The sequence below is a fragment of the Plecotus auritus genome (genome assembly GCF_963455305.1).
Source record: "Plecotus auritus genome assembly, chromosome: X".
Classification (NCBI taxonomy): domain Eukaryota; kingdom Metazoa; phylum Chordata; class Mammalia; order Chiroptera; family Vespertilionidae; genus Plecotus; species Plecotus auritus.
Genome location: NC_137784.1, coordinates 58136640 through 58154871, shown reverse-complemented (window position 1 = coordinate 58154871; position 18232 = coordinate 58136640). Strand labels below are relative to the sequence as shown.

At 39.6% G+C, this 18232-nt stretch overlaps 1 protein-coding gene across 9 annotated transcripts in view; it reads left to right on the top strand.

Moving 5' to 3' along the window:
* Positions 1-18232, top strand: part of PHKA1 (phosphorylase kinase regulatory subunit alpha 1) — a 349029-nt gene that overhangs the window by 219981 nt on the left and 110816 nt on the right. For 8 of the 9 annotated variants that reach the window (XM_080653241.1, XM_080653240.1, XM_080653242.1 and 5 more), the window contains 2 exons: positions 13055-13164; positions 14116-14260. In XM_080653241.1, coding sequence (XP_080509367.1) covers positions 13055-13164; positions 14116-14260 — 255 coding nt within the window. Of the gene's footprint in view, positions 1-13054; positions 13165-14115; positions 14261-16412; positions 17346-18232 lie in introns of those variants that run through there. The other variant, XM_080653248.1, reaches the window with a different exon arrangement.

The following is an 18232-nucleotide window of genomic DNA, read 5'->3' as shown; positions in this document are numbered from 1 at the left end:
ATTTGCTTAACACTAAGGTAGAAAAAGTAATTCCTAGAATTGGGTTTAGGAGAAAAGGTGGCGACCTGAAAGAAGGTAGGGAGGGAGAGGGTGTGAGAGAATAAGGGAGTGATAGAGGAGTGTGTGGACGTGTGTGGTGTTTGTGTGTATGAGTTAGGGACAGTTAGATCCTGCAGGTCTTCGAGGGGGCTGCCAAACCGGGCAGTCTTAGATGGAGAAACCCCACTACCACCGCGGACATTCCAGGGGCGGCCAGAGCGTGCACAGAGACCACGCCATCTGAAGAACAGAACTGCTTGAGACTAGTATCCTAGCCTCACCACGACACAATCTTGTCTCAGACACAAACCGGGACCATACAGCCACTAGGGACAAAGTTGTGCGACCACAGCTGCAGACCCACAGACACCAAGACTCCAGACATCCCAGCTGGAAATTTCTGTGAGTCACAGAGCCCATCCCCACCCTGCAGGCTCGCTGCAGCAGATAGTAACAGCTAGACAAGCTCCATGCAAGCAGGCCTCCTGCCCACACAAGGTGGCTGCTCTACCTGACTTTGAGCTTGGGTACACAGACACGGGGAATTTGTTTCCCACAGTGTGCACTCGAACGACCAGATCCCATGGCCACACAGGGCGTCTACGCTACCTGACTTTGAGCCTGAGCACGCGGACACTGAAAGTCTGTTTCCTGCAGCGCACACTCACGTAACCAGACCCCATGCCCACATAGGAAAGCTGCGCCACCTGACTTTGAGCCTGGGCACATGGACAAGAGGAGTCTGGTTCCCAGAGCATGCACTCACATGACCAGACTCCACACCCACACAGGGTGGCTGTGCCACCTGACTTTGATTCTGGGCGAACACATGGAAGTCTGTTTCCCGCAGCGTAGGACAGGACAAGAGTGGACATCCCACCAACACAGGGAGGCTGTGCTACCCGGTCCCCCAAGCAGAAGGGTCCTCCACGCAAAAGGTAGCACTGAGCACCAGAGACTCGACTCTGTTTCTCATCGTGTGCACATCGGATCCAGGGATGGAACAGGGAGTGGGGTACTCAGGGTTTGCACTCCCAGTGTGGGTACCTGAAGCTCAGGAACCTGGGATGCTGGGTTTGAGCTCCAGGTTGAAGACACAGCTCGGGAGGTCTGTCTGGTGTGTTCTCTGCAGGCATCTGGAACCCACGTCATAGTACTGCACTGCTCACTACTGGAGCACTGTGGTGGTTCCATACGGGTTATGGCAAGCAAACAGCTCCCTGCACAGGTCCTGGAGTGCTGTCTGAGGTTGGTTTGGATGTTGGTGTGGCAGCACTCCTGGCCTGCTTTGCTCCCCTCCACAAGATGGCGTGTGTTCCATGCCAAAGCTGAGCCAACCTGGGGGTACCTGCAGCGGTAGCAAGGGCTCCCTCTCTAGGTGAGCCCGATCTTCCAGTCCCTGGATCTATCTATCTATCTTATCTATCTATCTATCTATCTATCTATCTATCTATCTATCTATCCATCCTATCTAATAAAAGAGAAACATGCAAATTGACTGTACCTCTGCTATGCCCACAAGCCACGCCCACCAGAATGTACATTCTTCTCAAGCGCACATGGGTCATTTTCAAAGATAGACCACGTATTGGGACACAGGCACAGTCTCTCCAAATTAAAGAGGATTGAAATCATATCAAGCATCTTTTCATATCACAATGGCATAAAATTAGAAATCAACTACAGTAAAATCAATCACAAAAATTTAAACACTTGGAGGTTGAATAGCATACTATTGAACAATGAGTGGGTTACCAAAGAGATCAAAGAAGAAATTTAAAAAAAAATCCTGGAAACAAACAACAATGAAAACACAACAATCCAAAATCTTTGGGACACAGTGATAACAGTCCTGAAAGGGAAGTTCATAGTATTACAGGCCTACCTCAAAAAAAACAAGAAAAACTGGTAATAAACCATCTAACTCTGCAACTTGAAGAATTAGAAAGAGAGTAACAAGAAAAGCCCAGTGTGAGCAGAAGGAAGGAAATAATAAAGATCAGAGCGAAAATAAATGACATAGAGACAAAAAAAAAAAATACAAAAGATCAATGAAACCAATAGCTGGTTCTTTGATAAGATAAACAAGATTGATGAACCTCTGGCCAGGCTCACCAAGAAGCAAAGAGAGAGGACCCAAATAAACAAAATCAGAAACAAAAGAGGTGAAATAACAACAGACCCCACAGAAATACGAAGAATCATTAAAAAAAAAATACTATGAGGAACTCTACTCCAACAAACTGGTCAACCTAGAATAAATGGACACATTCCTAGAAAAATACGACCTTCCAAAACTCAACCAGGAGGAATAAAAAAATCTGAATAGGCTGTTAACTACAGAGGAAATTGAAGCAGTACTCAAAAAACGTCCAACAAACGAAAGCCCTGGACCACACAGCTTCACAGGGGAGTTTTATCAAACATTGAAAAAAGAAATAAAACCTATCTTCTTCAGACTTTTCCAGAAAATTCAAGAGGAAGGAGCACTTCCAAGTTCTTTCTATGAAGCCAGCATTACCCTAATCCCAAAACCAGATAAAGACAATACAAAGAAAGAAAATTACAGGCCAATATCCCTCATGAACATAGATGCCAACATCCTCAACAAAATTCTAGCAAATTGAATCCAGAATTACATTAGAAAGTTCATATACCATGATGAACTGGGATTTATTCCGGGGATGCAAGGATGGTACAATATCTGCAAATCAATAAATGTGATACACCACATAAACAAACTGAGAGATAAAAACCATATAATCATATCAATTGATGCAGAAAAAGCATTTGACAAAATCCAACACCCTTTCTTGATAAAAACTCTCAGCAAGGCGTGAATAGAAGGGTCATACTTCAATATAATAAAAGCCATATATGACAGACCCACAGCCAACATCATACTCAATGGGCAAAAACTAAAACCATTTCCCCTAAGAACAGGAACAAGACAGGGATGCCCACTCTCACCATTCCTGTTCGACATAGTACTGGAAGTACTAGCCATTGCGATCAGACAAAAAGAAGAAATTAAAGGCATCCAAATTGGAAAAGAAGAAGTAAAACTGCCCTTATTCACAGATGACATGATATGGTACATAGAAAACCCCAAAGACCCCATCAAAAAACTACTAGACTTAATAAATGAATATGGCAATGTAATAGGATAAAAAATTAACACCCAGAAGTCTATTGCTTTTCTATATACTAATAATGAACTCACAGAAAGAGAAATTAAAAAGCAATCCCATTTACCATTGCAACAAAAAAAAATTAAGAAACCTAGGAATAAACTTAACCAAGTAGACAAAGTACCTGTACTTAGAAAATTTTAGGCAGCTCAAAAAAAAAAAAATAGAGGAAGACATAAACAGATGGAAGAACATACTGTGTTCATGGATTAGTAGAATCAACATCATTAAAATGTCCATACTACTCAAAGCAATCTATAAATTCAATGCAATTCCCATTAAAATACCAATGGTATACTTCAAAGTCCTAGAACAAATTCTTCAACATTCATCTTGAATAAAAAAAGACCCCGAATAACTGCAGCAATCTTCAGAAAGAAGAACAATGTTGGAGGGATCACAATACCAGATATCAAGCTATATTACAAAGCCACTGTTCTCAAAACTGCCTGGTACTGGCACAAGAACAGACATATAGACCCGTGGAACAGAACAGAAAACCCAGAAATCAACACAAGGTTTTATGCTCAATTAATATTTGACAAAGGAGGCAAGAGCATACAATGGACACAAGACAGTCTCTGCAATAAATGGTGTTGGAAAAACTGGACAGATACTTGCAAAAAAATGAAGCTATACCACCAACTTACACAATACACAAAAATAAACTGAAAATGGGAAAAGTACTTAAATGTAAGATGGGAAACCATAAAAATCTTAGAAGAAGCCATAGTCAGCAAAATAGCAGACATTTGTTGAAGCAATATCTTCACCAATACAGATCCTGGGGCAATGGAAACAAATGAGAAAGTAAACAAATGGGACTACATCAAAATAAAAATCTTTTGCACAGCAAAAGAATCCACAAAACAACAAGAAAGCCCACTGCATGGGAGAACATATTTGCCAATGTTATATCTGATAAGGGTTTAATCTCCAACATTTACAGTGAATTCCTACAACTTAACAAAAGGAAGATACACAATCCAATAAAAAATTGGGCAAAGGACCTAAATAGACACTTTTTGAAAGAGGACATACAGAAAGCCAAGTCAAAACAACAATGAGGTACCATCTCATACCTACCCGAATTGCTATCATCAACAAATTAACAAACGATAAGTACTGGAGAGGATGCCAAGAAAAAGGAACCCTCATGCACTGCTGGTGGGAATGCAGACTGGTGCAGCCACTGTGGAAAACAGTATGGCGTTTCCTCAAAAAATTAAAAATGGAACTCCCATTTGACCCAGTAATACCACTTCTTGGAATATATCCCAGGAAAACAGAAACACCAATCAGAAAGGATATATGTACCCCTATGTTCATAGCAGCACAATTTACAATAGCTAAGATTTGGAATCAGCCTAAATGCCCATAAGCAGATGAGTGGATTAGAAAACTGTGGTAAATCTACACAAAGGAATACTACGCTGCTGTAAAAAAGAAGGAATTCTTACCAGTTGCAACAGCATGGATGGAACTGGAGAGCATTATGCTAAGTGAAATAAGCCAGTCAGAGAAAGATAAATACCACATGATCTCACTCATTTGTGTTGAACAAAAATAGAGGCAAAGAAGCATTGAACAGACTGTCGAACTACAGCAGGAAGGCAGGGGAGGGTTGGGGGAGGGTTAAGAGATCAACCAAAGGACTTGTGTGCATGCATATAAGCACAACCAATAGAAGCAAGACACTGGGGGGTGGGGGCTGAGGGTAAGTGCCGAGAGGTATGGGAGGCTGGGGGAGGTCAATGGGGGAAAAAAAAGAGACATATGTAGTACTATTTGTAATACCTTAAACAATAAAGTAAAAAATAAAAATAAATAAAAAAGACAGAAAAAAAGAATTGGGTTTAGGAAACAAGTTATAGAGGTAATGGAAGGGCCCTTGGAGCTTGGGAGTGAGGAAGCTAATGGTAATGTGCCTGTGGTGGGAGGTAGAGGGTGAAAGAGAAGGGAAAACTATGGCCATGCTCCCAAGAGGGAATCACTGTGGGTCCTAAGTTCTAAGGGTTTTTAGGGTGGATATTTAAGGGGAGTTCCCCGGGGAAGATCTCAATAGAATATTCAGGTGTTTTCCAGGTGTGTCCTTTCAGGGTTGTGGTCTCTATTGATTCATTGGCCGACACCGGGTCAGGGGGTCATTATGCAATGCAGCTGATCCTGATGTCAGACATGGCTAGTTTTCTAAACCCTAACCCTATCCCTAAACCTAACCCTATTTTTAATCAGACATTCTCATGTATAACCATAATGCAAATGTGTCAACATCAGGAAATTAACATTGATAGAATACTGTTATCCAACACAGACTTTATTCAGATTTCATCCATTGTCCTACTTGTCTTCTGTAGTAAGAAAATGTCAGGTTCCAGCCAAAACCGGTTTGGCTCAGTGAATAGAGCGTCGGCCTGCGGACCAAAGGGTCCCGGGTTCGATTCCGGTCAAGGGCATGTACCTTGGTTGCGGGCACATCCCCAGTGAAAGGTGTGCAGGAGGCAGCTGATCGATGTTTCTCTCTCATCGATGTTTCTAGCTCTCTATCCCTCTCCCTTCCTCTCTGTAAAAAATCAATAAAAATATGTTTAAAAAAAAAAAAAGTCAGGTTCCGGATCCACTCCAAGATCACCTGTTGTATTTCAATTGTCATGTCTCTTTAACATTCCTTCATCTGGATCAGTCTTCATTTTTCTTTGTCCTCTCAACTCTGACACTTTGGAGAGATGGGGCCAGTTTATTTTGTAGGATGTCCCTTGATTGGAGTTTGTCTGATACTTCATTAGATTCAGGATATGCAAGGTGTCAGGAATACTCCAGAAGTGACACTGTGTTCTTCTCATTGATCCTATTGGGTGGTAGTCAATTGTGACTTGTTCCCATATTGGTGTTGTTAACTTTAATCACCAAGCCTGGAAATGTCCGCCATGCTTCTCTCCTGTAAATTTACTATTTATCCCTTTATAATAAATAACCTGTGTGGAGATTACTTGAAATTATGTGAATATTTTGTTCCTTATAGTAATTGATGGCTCTTGCCTGAGTCAAATTATTATAATGATTGCCAGATAGAGTTTTTAAAATTCTTTTTTTCATTCCTTTTGCATTTATTACTTAACATTTTTTTTGTATGAGTCTTTCCTTCTTCCTTATTTACTTCTGGCAATATGGATCCATGAATTCTGATTTTATTCAATGGGTTATAAACCATTACTATCATTACCTATTTTGATGCTCAGGTTGTCCCAAACATGGCCAATGGGAGCTTCTTCAAGCCGGCTTCCATGCCTGTCACTTTTGAGCATATTCTTCTAGCATAAGATGGTCCAGGCTTACCCTCCCAGGCCCAGCCCTGGACACAGCCATTTTGCTAAGGACCCCTGATTCTTTTTAGTGGGGACCAATATTAGAACCTGAGATCTGAAAGATAAGTGGGTTCATTGCCAATGAGGTGTCATTGCTCATGTCCTTCAGTGGACAGACTAGGAAAAATAGTCATTTCATATCATTATTGCCTTTCCTTTCATCATTTTATATTTATAGCTCATTTCTCTCACTGCAAGAAGTCTGGCTCCTAACAAAATCAATATATTTACTCCTTTTCTGAATTCTATAATACACATAAGCTTGATCAGAATTACTACACCCAAACCACTATTAAAAATAAACCTACTAAAGATGGCAACTGACAAGACGGCAGGGAGATAGAATGTGTGAGAGAGTGAGGGAGCGAAAGGGGACTGTGTAGACGTGTCTGGAGAGTGTGTGTGTGAGTTAGGGACAGTTAGATCCTGCAGGACTTTTGGGGGCTGGTGCACCAGGCAGTCTTAGACTGCAAAACCCCGCTGCCACTGCAAACACTCCTGGGCAGCCGGGCACTGGCACAGAAACCATGCCATCTTGAAGGGCAGAACTGCTGTGACTAGGATTCTAGCCCCACCACCACCCAGACTGGCCTTGGAGGAAAACTGGGACCCTACAGCCACTCTGGACAAAGACCTGCTACCACAGCTGCAGACCCAGGAACACTGAGACTCTAGACATCCCAGCCGCAGATTTCTGTGAGTCACAGAGCACACCCCCATCCCAGATGGCTGGCTGCAGCGGCATAGGGCTTGCACGACCTGCAGCACAAGCGGGACTCCCATGGACATAGGACGGTTGTGCAGCCCAGCCCCCCTAGCAAGCCAGGGACTCTATTCTCTGCTCACATAAGAGGCCGCACTGAGCGCCAGTGAATTTGACTTCCAGTTCGCACACACAGGACTCTGTTTCTCCTAGCACACAGCAACAGCATTGGGTCTGCTCAACCCATGGCGTGCAAGCGGGCCTCCCACTGACACAGGGCAGCTCTGCAACCCGGCCCCAATAGCAGGCCAGGGACTCTTATTATCTGCATGTATGCATGCAGACTGATTCTCAGAGCGCATGCGCCTGCACTGAACACCAGTAACTTTGATTCTCAGTGCACACAAGCGCGGACTCTGTTTCTCATCACATGCACACAGGGACTCTGATTATTGCAGCACATGTGCAGACTGATTCTAGGCGCACACGCAAGGCCACACTGAGTGCCAGTAACTTTGATTCTCAGCGCACCCACACGGAGACTCATGTTTCTCGTCGCATGTGCACAGGGACCCTGATTCTCTAAGTGCGCCTGAGGCCTCACTGAGCGCCAGAGTCTCCGATTCTCAGTGCATGCACATGGGGACTATGATTTCCGGCATGTGCTAGGGGACTTTGATTTTCGGTGCATGCACGTGGGGACTCTGTTTCTCAGCATGCGTGTGTGGGGATCCTGATTCTGGGTGTGTGCACAAAGCTGCACCGAGCGCCAGTGACTCTGTTTCTTTGTGCGTGCATGGGGACCCTGGTTCTCAGTGTGCATGCAGGGACCCTGATTCTCAGCACATGCTCAAGGCCACACTGAGTGGCTGTGACTCTGATTTTTGGCGCAGGCACACAAGGACTCTGATTCTCAGCGCGCTTGGCTCCCGCTGAACCATGGATGCCACACATCTCAGTGTCTGAGCTCCTCAGTGATGCTCAGGTGGCACAACGCTCCAGCCGCACATGGCTCAGGCCCACACAACTCGAAACTTGAACCTTCTGGTAATACCGAGAATGGGGAGACAAAGAACCAATCCCCAAAGGAAAGAAAAAGAGGAAGTGCCCCCAAAAATGAACTAAATGAACCAGAGGCATGCAATATGTCAGAAAAAGAATTCAGAGTAATGGTCATACAGTTCATGAAGCGATGGATGGGAAAATCAACAACTTATGCAAAAATCAGGGAGAAAGTCAAAGTAATACAGCTACAATAAAAAACGCAATGGAAGAAGTGTAGGACTGAATTAGTGAGTTAGAAGATAAGGTAGAGAAACAAGCCCAATCTGAAAAGCAACTGGAGAAAAAAATTAAAAAGCAGGAGGAGAGCCTAAGGGCGCTTTGGGACAACATGAAATGAAGTAACATATGTATAATAGGGGTGCCAGAAGGACAAGAAGAGCAGCAAGGATTAGAGAACCTATTTGAAGAAATAATGACAGAAAACTTCCCTGATATGGGGAAGAAAAAAGTCACACAAGTACAGAGAGTCATAAACAAGATGAACCCAAAAAGACCCACACCAAGACACATCATAATTACAATGGCAAATGTTAACAACAAAGAGAGAATCTTAAAGGCTGAAAGAGACAGAGAGTTGCCTACAAAGGATCCTCCATCAGATTATCAAATGATTTCTCAACAAACACACCAGGCTAGAAGGGAATGGAATGAAGTATACAAAGTGATGCAAAGCAAAGGACCGAATCCAAGAATACTCTATCCAGTGAGGCTATCAATCAAAATTGAAGGGGAAATCAGGAGCTTCACAGACAAAAAAAAAGGCTAAGGGAGTTTATCACCACCAAGCCAGCAATGCAAGAAATGCTAAAGAAATGCTGTAAAAAGAAGAAATAGGAAGGGAGGAAGGAACACAGGCATAAAGAATAGAAATGGCTACAAAAAAGTACCTATCAATAATAACATTGAACGTAAATGGATGAAATGCTCCAATCAAAATGCCACTGTGGAAAACAGAATGGCATTTCCTCAAAAAATTAGAAATAGAACTGCCACTTGACCCAGTAATACCTCTTCTAGGAATATATACCACTAGAATACTATGGTACTGTAAAAAAGAAGGAATTCTTACCATTTGCAACAGCATGGATGGAACTGGAGAGCATTATGCTAAGCGACATAAGCCAGTTGGAGAAAGACAAATATCACATGATCTCACTCATTTCTGGAATATAATGAACAAAATAAACTGATGGACAAAAATAGAACCAGAGTCATTGTAGCATCAAACAGACTGTACAACCTATGAGGGGATGTGGGGGTTGAGGCGGTAAGAGATCAACCAAAGGACTTGTATGCATGCATGTGGATATAACCAATGGACACAGACAGGGGGTGGCGGTGAGGGCATTTGCTGGGGGGCAGCCAGAGAGTTGTCACTGGGGTGGGGAGGAGGCTTATGTAATACTTTAAACAATAAAGAATTTAAATAAAAATAAAAAAGAAGTAGAAAGGGAAGAAAGAACACAGGGATAAACAATAAAAATGGCTACAAGTACCTATCAATAATAACTTTAAATGTAAATGGAGTAAATGCACCAATCAAAAGAAATAGAGTTGCAGAATGGAAAGAAAACATGACCCATATATATGCTGTCTATAGGAGACCCACCTCAGAACAAGGGATTCACACAGACTGAAAGTGAAGGGATGGAAAAATACTTTCCAGGCAAATGGAAATGAAAAAAAAGCTGGTCGCAATACTTATATCTGACAAAATAGACCTCAGAGTGAAGGCCATAACAAGAGAGAAGGAAGGCCACGTCATAATACTAAAGAGGTCGATACAAGAAGAGGATATAACTCTGGTAAACATATATGCACCCAATGCAGGAGCACCCAAATACATTAAAAAAAAAAAAAACTTCTGGAAGATATCAAGGGAGAGGTCGATAGCAATACAATCTTAGTGGGGAACTTTAATACCCTGTTGACATCACTGGATAAATCCTCTAGACAAAAAAATAAAAAAATCAACAAAGAAACAGCAATCTTAAATGACTCACTAGATCAGATTGAACTAATCGACATCTTTAGAACATTTCACCCCAAAATTACAGAAAATACATTCTTCTAAAGTGCACATGGACATTTGCAAAGCACAGTGGCATAATATTAGAAATCAACTACAATAAAAGCAATAAAAATATCAAACACTTGTAGGCTAAATAGCATGTTATTAAAAAATGATTGGGTTACCAAAGAGATCAAAGAAGAAATAAAAAACATCCTGGAAACAAATGACAATGAAAACACAACAACCCAAATCTATGGGACACAGTGAAAGCAGTCCTGAGAGGGAAGTTCATAGCATTACAGGCCTACCTCAAAAAAATAAAACAAGAAAAACATAATACACTATCTAACTCTACAACTTAAAGAATTAGAGCAACATGAAAAGCCCAGAGTGAGCAGAAGGAAGGAAATAATAAAGATTAGAGTAGAAATAAATGATATATAGAACAAAAACAACAATACAAAAGATGAAGGAAACCCAGAGCTGGTGTTTTGAAAGGATAGACAAGATTGATGAACCTCTAGCCAGGCTCACCAAGAAGCAAAGATAGAGGACCCAAATATACTATAAGCAACTCTGTTCCAATAAACTGGTCAACCTAGAAGAAATGCACATATTTCTAGAAAAATACAACTTTTCCAAACGTAATCAGGAAGAATTTAAAAATCTGAATAGGCCGATAACTATGGAGGAAATTGAAGCAGTCATCAAAAAACTTCCAGCAAACAAAAGCCCTGGGCCAGATGGCTTCACAAGGGAGTTTTACCAAACATTGAAGGAAGAACTAAAACCTATCCTCCTCAGACTATTCCGAAAAATTCAAGAGGAAGGAACACTTCCAAGCTCATTCTATGAACCCAGCATTACCCTATACCAAAACCAGATAAAAACAACACAAAATTCTAGCAAATCAAATCCAGCATTACATTAGAACAGTGGTCCGCAAACTGCGGCTCGCAAGCCACATGCGGCTCTTTGTCCCTTGAGTGTGGCTCTTCCACAAAATACCACGGCCTGGGCGAGTCTGTTTTGAAGAAGTGGCGTTAGAAGTTTAAGTTTAAAAAATTTGGCTTTCAAAATAAATTTCAATCATTGTACTGTTGATATTTGGCTCTGTTGACTAATGAGTTTGCCGACCACTGCGTTAAAAAGATCATACACCATGACCAAGTGGGATTTGTTCTGGGGATGCAAGGATGGTACAATATCCACAAATCAATAAATGTGATATATCACATAATCAAATTGAGAGATAAAAATCACTTAATCCAGGATGTTGTTCTTTGATCTCTTTGGTAACCCAATCATTGTTTAATAACATGCTATTTAGCCTCCAAGTGTTTGAATTTTTTTTACTATTTTTATTGTAGTTTGTTTATAATATTATGCTATTAGAATCTGAGAAGATGCTTGATATGATTTCAGTCTTCTTGAATTTGAAGAGACTTAGCATGTGTCCCAGTATGTGGTCTATCTTTGAAAACGTCCCATGTGCACTTGAGAAGAATGCATATTCTGTAGATTTGGGGTGAAATGTTCTTAAGATATCAATTAAGTCCATCTCATCTAGTGAGTCATTTAGGATTCCTGATTCTTTGTTGATTTTCTTTGAGGATTTATCCAGTGATGTCAATGGGGAGCTGAAGCCTGCTGGGAGGTACTATGCCACTCACTGCCAGAGCACGGTGGTGGTTCCACACGGGTTATGGCTGGAAAGCAGCATTCTCTAGGCATCCTCTGCCCTTCCTTATTGAAAATTGTCTCCCCAGCTGTGTCTAATTTGTTAATTTAGGGTGGATGTTCTCTGATTTAGTTGCTTTTCTGGCCTGGCCCTAGGAGGAAGTCCACGACACGGCTGCCTATTTGGTCGCCATTTTCTCTGTCACCCTTAGCTGCTAATTTTCAGTATTATGCCATTGAAGGAGATCAAGATATACTCTATTTCCATTTCTCAGTTTAGCATGCCATATTTATTTATTTTTAAATTCTTTATTGTTGAAATTATTACATATGTCTCCTTTTCCCTCCATTGACTCTCCCAGCCTGCCCCTTGCCCCCACCCCAGGCCTTCATCCCCCTATTGTCTGTGTCCATGGTTATGAATATATGTATACAAGTTCATTGGTTGATCTCTTCCCACCCGCCCAACCTCCCTTGCCTTTCCTCTGCGGTTTGTCAGAGAAAGATATATAGCACATGATCTCACTCATATGGAGAATATAATGAACAACATAAACTGATGAGTAAAAATAGATCCAGATACATAGAAGTATCAGACTAGCTTGCCATCTTTAAGTTGATGAAGTTTTTGTTCAGCTTTGTTGAGACATAGTTTACATTAAAAAGTTTGATAAACAGTAATCTTTTGCACTTTTTATGGGCTTTAAATAAATTTAATTTATGACATTTGGTAATAGAATTCTATTATTCATAGATTATTAATTTTATGTGCATTCTTGTCTCTCATGTGTAGATGATGATGTGGATTCTTTAGAACAGCATAAAGTTTGTTAAGAGCCCTATAGTGCTTAGTATGATCCTGCATAGGACCTGAACACTAACTTTGAGACACAGAACTTAGTTTGTTCAATCAGAACGTGTTAACTAATACAAAAAAAGTTTGCTGATTGGATTTGTGCACTATATATATCTTGACCTTTTCTCAATTCTATCTCAGGGTGTAACAGTAGAATGAAACTCAGTGGCCGACCCTATAGACATATGGGAGTCCTTGGAACATCAAAACTCTACGACATTCGGAAAACTATTTTTACCTTCACTCCACAGGTGTGTGGAATGAGCTTTTCCATGCATAGAGATGAATGGAAATAGGAAAGAGTCATTACAGAAATAAAGTATTTACTGGAGTTTGAACAAGTGTCAGAGTTCCACAGGCCTTGTACATATTTAGTTGCTCAGTAAATATTTGTTGAGTTGGACTGAATTGAATTTCTAGCAGACTTATGCCCAGCGATTATGGCTACCAAGAGTAGTCCTGGGTATTGCAGAAGTAGTGACTGGAGATTTTACAGATGTTTGAATATTTTAAAAAGTACTTCTTACTTTTTATTTGTATTTATCCTTTATAAAAAATGTAGTCTTTTTATTCAGCTACCAAATTATGTCTTCTCTCTTTTGGGGGGGTAAGGGGTGGACAGGGGCCTTTTAAAAAGCCTGGAGATCTTTGATATCCTCTTCTAAACAAAAATGTCAATACTGTTTTAGCCATGATTGTTTCCCTGATATTTATTAGCCACATTATAATAGTAAGCCCAATTATTTGTGTATATGAGGAGGAGAAACCATTTTCTGGAAAGAAAGCTTAAGCTCTCCATTTGTCATATGACATCTGAATTAGTGCAGCTGAGATATAGACAAAAAATATTGGACCATAGGTTATATTTTTTATCTTGCCATTTGTTAGCTGTATAACTACTAATCTACTTAATGTCTCTTTGGCCTTATTTTCATCTATTAAAAGAAGAAAGGCCCTTATTGGGTTGTTACACAAATATAATTGTGTACTTGAAAACACTTTGTAAATTATAACACACTGTAAAATGTAAAAATTACCATATGTGTCATTGGATCACCAGAAGAATTAAGAATTACATTTGGAGGTATTGTTGCCTTTATGACATTATAAATGCCCTTTTGAATATGAGATTGCTTTAAAATTGCTTTATTTGATAGTTATGAGAGTGAATTATTCTGAGCTGTTATTTTTATTTTTCTCAGTTTATAGACCAGCAACAGTTCTACTTGGCTCTGGACAACAATATGATAGTGGAAATGCTTAGAACAGACCTCTCCTATCTCTGTAGCCGCTGGAGGATGACAGGACAGCCCACCATCACCTTCCCCATCTCACACACCATGCTTGGTAAGGTTGTATGAGGCATGGAATAAATGTTTATTTGGAATAAGTCATGTGGTTAGAACTTTAAAATCTTGGAGTCACTGAAGAGCTACTTCTTATCATTTATTATTTCAGCAGTTATATATTAGCTTCTACTTTGTGCCAGGCAGTTTTTTAAGGACTGGGGACACATGAAGTGAATAAGGCAGATGAGGTTTCTACTCTCATGGACCTTATATTTTATAATAAATACATAACAAATAAACCAATACAAAAGATTATTTCAGGTAGTTTGAGAGCTATATATTTTTTTAAATGTAATAAAATAACTTGGTTGGAAGCAACTTCAGATAATTGGTTTCTAGGTCAATTTACAGAAACTTTGTAAGTACAATTCATTTACAGTAATACTACATTCTTCATCTGTCTTACTCCAGTGAAGCATCAAGATTTTGGAGATAAATTTCAAGACATCTCCCTCCAAGGCTTATCTAACTGAACCTGTAAAATCTAGCAGGGATAACATTGGCAAATATGATCTCGCATGCAGTGGGCTTTCTTATTGTTTTGTTGATGGTTTCTTTTGCTGTGCAAAAGCTTTTAATTTTGATGTAGTCCCATTTGTTTATTTTCTCTTTAGTTTCCATTGCCCTAGGAACTGTATCGGTGAAGAAATTGCTTTGTCATATATCTGAGATTTTGCTGCCTGTGGATTCCTCTAGTATTTTTATGGTGTCGCATCTTATGTTTAAGTCTTTTATCCATTTTGAGTTTATTTTTGTGTATGGTGTAAGTTGTGGTCTGGTTTCATTTTCCCAACACCATTTATTGAAGAGACTGTCTTGACTCCATTTGCCTCCTTTGTCAAATATTAATTGAGCATATTGGTTTGGGTCGATTTCTGGGTTCTCTATTCTATTCCATTGGTCTATATGTCTATTCTTGTGCCAGTACCAGGCTATTTTGAGAACAGTGGCTTTGTAATACAGCTTGGTATCTGGTATTGAGTTCCCACCTACTTTGTTCTTCTTTCTCAGGATTGCTGCAGCTATTCAGGGTTTTTTTAAATTATTATTATGATTCCAGATGAATTTTTGGAGAGTTCTTTCTAGATCTGTGAAATATGCTGTTGGTATTTTAATGGGGAGTGCATTGAATCTGTAGATTGCTTTGGGTAGTATGGACATTTTAATGATGTTGATTCTACCAATCCATGAACATGGTATGTTCTTCTATCTGTTTATGTCTTGCTCTATCTCTTTTTTTCAGTGTCCTGTAGTTTTTCCACGTATAGCTCTTTTACCTCCTTAGTTAAGTTTATTCCTAGGTATCTTATTTTTTTTTGGTGCGATGGTAAATGGGATTGCTTTTTTAGTCTCTCTTTCTGTAAGTTCATTATTGGTGCATAGAAATGCCATAGATTTCTTGATGTTAATTTTGTATCCTGCTACATTGATGAATTCATTTATTAAGTCTAATAATTTTTGATGGAGTCTTTAGGGTTATCTATGTACAGTATCATGTCATCTGCAAATAAGGACAGTTTTACTTCTTTTCCAATTTGGATGCCCTTTATTTCTTCTTCTTGTCTAATAACAATGGCTAGTACTTCCAGTACTGTGTTGAACAGGAGTGGTGAGAGTGGGCATTCCTATCTTGTTCCTTTTCTTAGGGGAAATGGTTTTAGTTTTTGCCCATTGAGTATGATGTTGGCTATGGGTTTATCATATATGTCTTTTATTATGTTGAGTTATGATCCTTCTATTCCCACCTTGCTGAGAGTTTTTATCAAGAAAGGGTGTTGGATTTTGTCAAATGCTTTTTTCTGCATCATTTGATATGACTATGTGATTTTTATCTCTCAATTTGTTTATGTGATGTATCACGTTTATTGATTTGCGGATATTGTACCATCCTTGCATCCATGGGATAAATCCTACTTGGTCATGGTGTATGATCTTTCTGATGTACTGATGGATCCAATTTGCTAGAATTTTGTTGAGGATTTTGGCATCTATGTTCCTGAGGGATATTGGCCTGTAATTGTCTTTCATTGTGTTGTCTTTATCTGGCTTTGGTATTAGGATGATGCTGGCTTCATAGAATGAGCTTGGAAGTGTTCCTTCCTCTTAAATTTTTTGGAATAGTCTGAGGTTTTAATCTCCAACATTTACAGGGAACTCATACAACTTAACAAAAGGAAGATAAACAACCCAATCAAAAAATGGGCAATGGACCTAAATAGATACTTTTCTAAAGAAGACAGAAGGAAGGCCAAGAGACATATGAAAACATGCTCAAAGTCACTAATTATCTAAGAGATGCAAATTAAAATGCCAATGCAATACCATCTCACACCTGTCAGAATGGCTATCATCAACAAATGAACAAACTACAAGTGCTGGTGAGGATGCAAAGAAAAAGGAACCTTTGTGCACTGCTGGTGGGAATGCAGACTGGTGCAGCCACTGTGGAGAACAGTATGGAGTTTCCTCAAAAAACTAAAAATGGAACTCCCATTTGACCCAGTGATCCCACTTCTAGGAATATATTCCAAAAAACTAGAAACACCAATCAGAAAGGATATATGCACCCCTATGTTCATAGCGGCACAATTCACCATAGCTAAAATTTGGAAACAGCCTAAGTGCCCATCAGCAGATGAGTGGATATAAAAACTGTGGCACATCTTCACAATGGAATACTACACTGCAGTAAAAAAGAAGGAATTCTTACCATTTGCAACAGCATGGATGGAACTGGAGAGCATTATGCTAAGTGAAATAAGCCAGTCAGAGAAAGATAAATATCACATGATCTCATACTCATTTATGGAATATAATGAACAACGTAAACTGATGAACAAAAACAGATCCAGAGACAGAGAAGCATCGATCAGACCGTCAAACCTCAGAGGGAAGGTAGGGGAGGGTGGGGATAAGGGGGAGAGATCAACCAAAGGACTTGTATGAATGCATATAAGCTTAACCAATGGACACAGACAACAGGGCCTGAAGGCAGGGTTGGGGGTCGGGGGGCAATGGGGGAATAAGGACACATATGTAATACCTTAATGAATAAAGAAATTAAAAAAACAAATTGGAAAATTTACAAAAAGAAATGTAAAAATAATTGACGATTGTTCACTATGGTTCTTATTTTATGGGAAAACTGTATAAATATCTTTCAATATTAAATATAATAATGGACTATAAGAAAATCTAGCAAGGAAAAATGAAAAGGCTTTCTGTTTATCTTTCCTTTATTGTCTGGGCTTCCTGACATTACTCACTTAAAACTGGGTGATAGGTTTTATTGTTCTCAGTTCCTGAAGGACTACAGTCAATGCTGAAGCATTGCTTCCTTTCTCTGTCTCTGTTGTTGCTTCCAAAAGCCTATTTGTACTGCCAAAGTACATAGAATTCCTTTTTATTAGAGAAGAACCCCTTGTCACAAATCATTCCAAGTTTAGACAGACTGTTAGGGATTTTTATGTCACCTCTTAAAGTCCTTCAAAAGCACAGGAGTTGAAGAAGTAGGGTAGTCCTTCTTGTCTTATTTATTTAAGACAATCAATAAGTGCACATTTAATAATTACTGTGTTTCCAGAATTGTATTCAGAAAGTGTAAAACCTAATTGGAGAAGCAAAGCTAATACACAAAAATAATAGAAAATAATTTAAGACAGTATATAAAGAAGCACTAAACCCTTAGATTAGTATTTTTATACAGTGAAGGTGATCAAGTTGTCAAAGAAAATTTCTTGACTGAAGTGGAACTTATAAGTTTCAGATGAGTACTATTCATGTGGTAAGAGGGAAAGGTATTTTAAGTGAGGAAAAAAATAATATGAGTGATATCTGGAGACAGGGATGAGCTTGACTTGTGAGTAGGCAGTGGAGAGGCCAACATGAATAGAATGGGCTTTGCATGTTAGAGTATAATTATCAACCAAGTTGGATAAATAAGTGGTATCATATTATGAAAACATTGAAA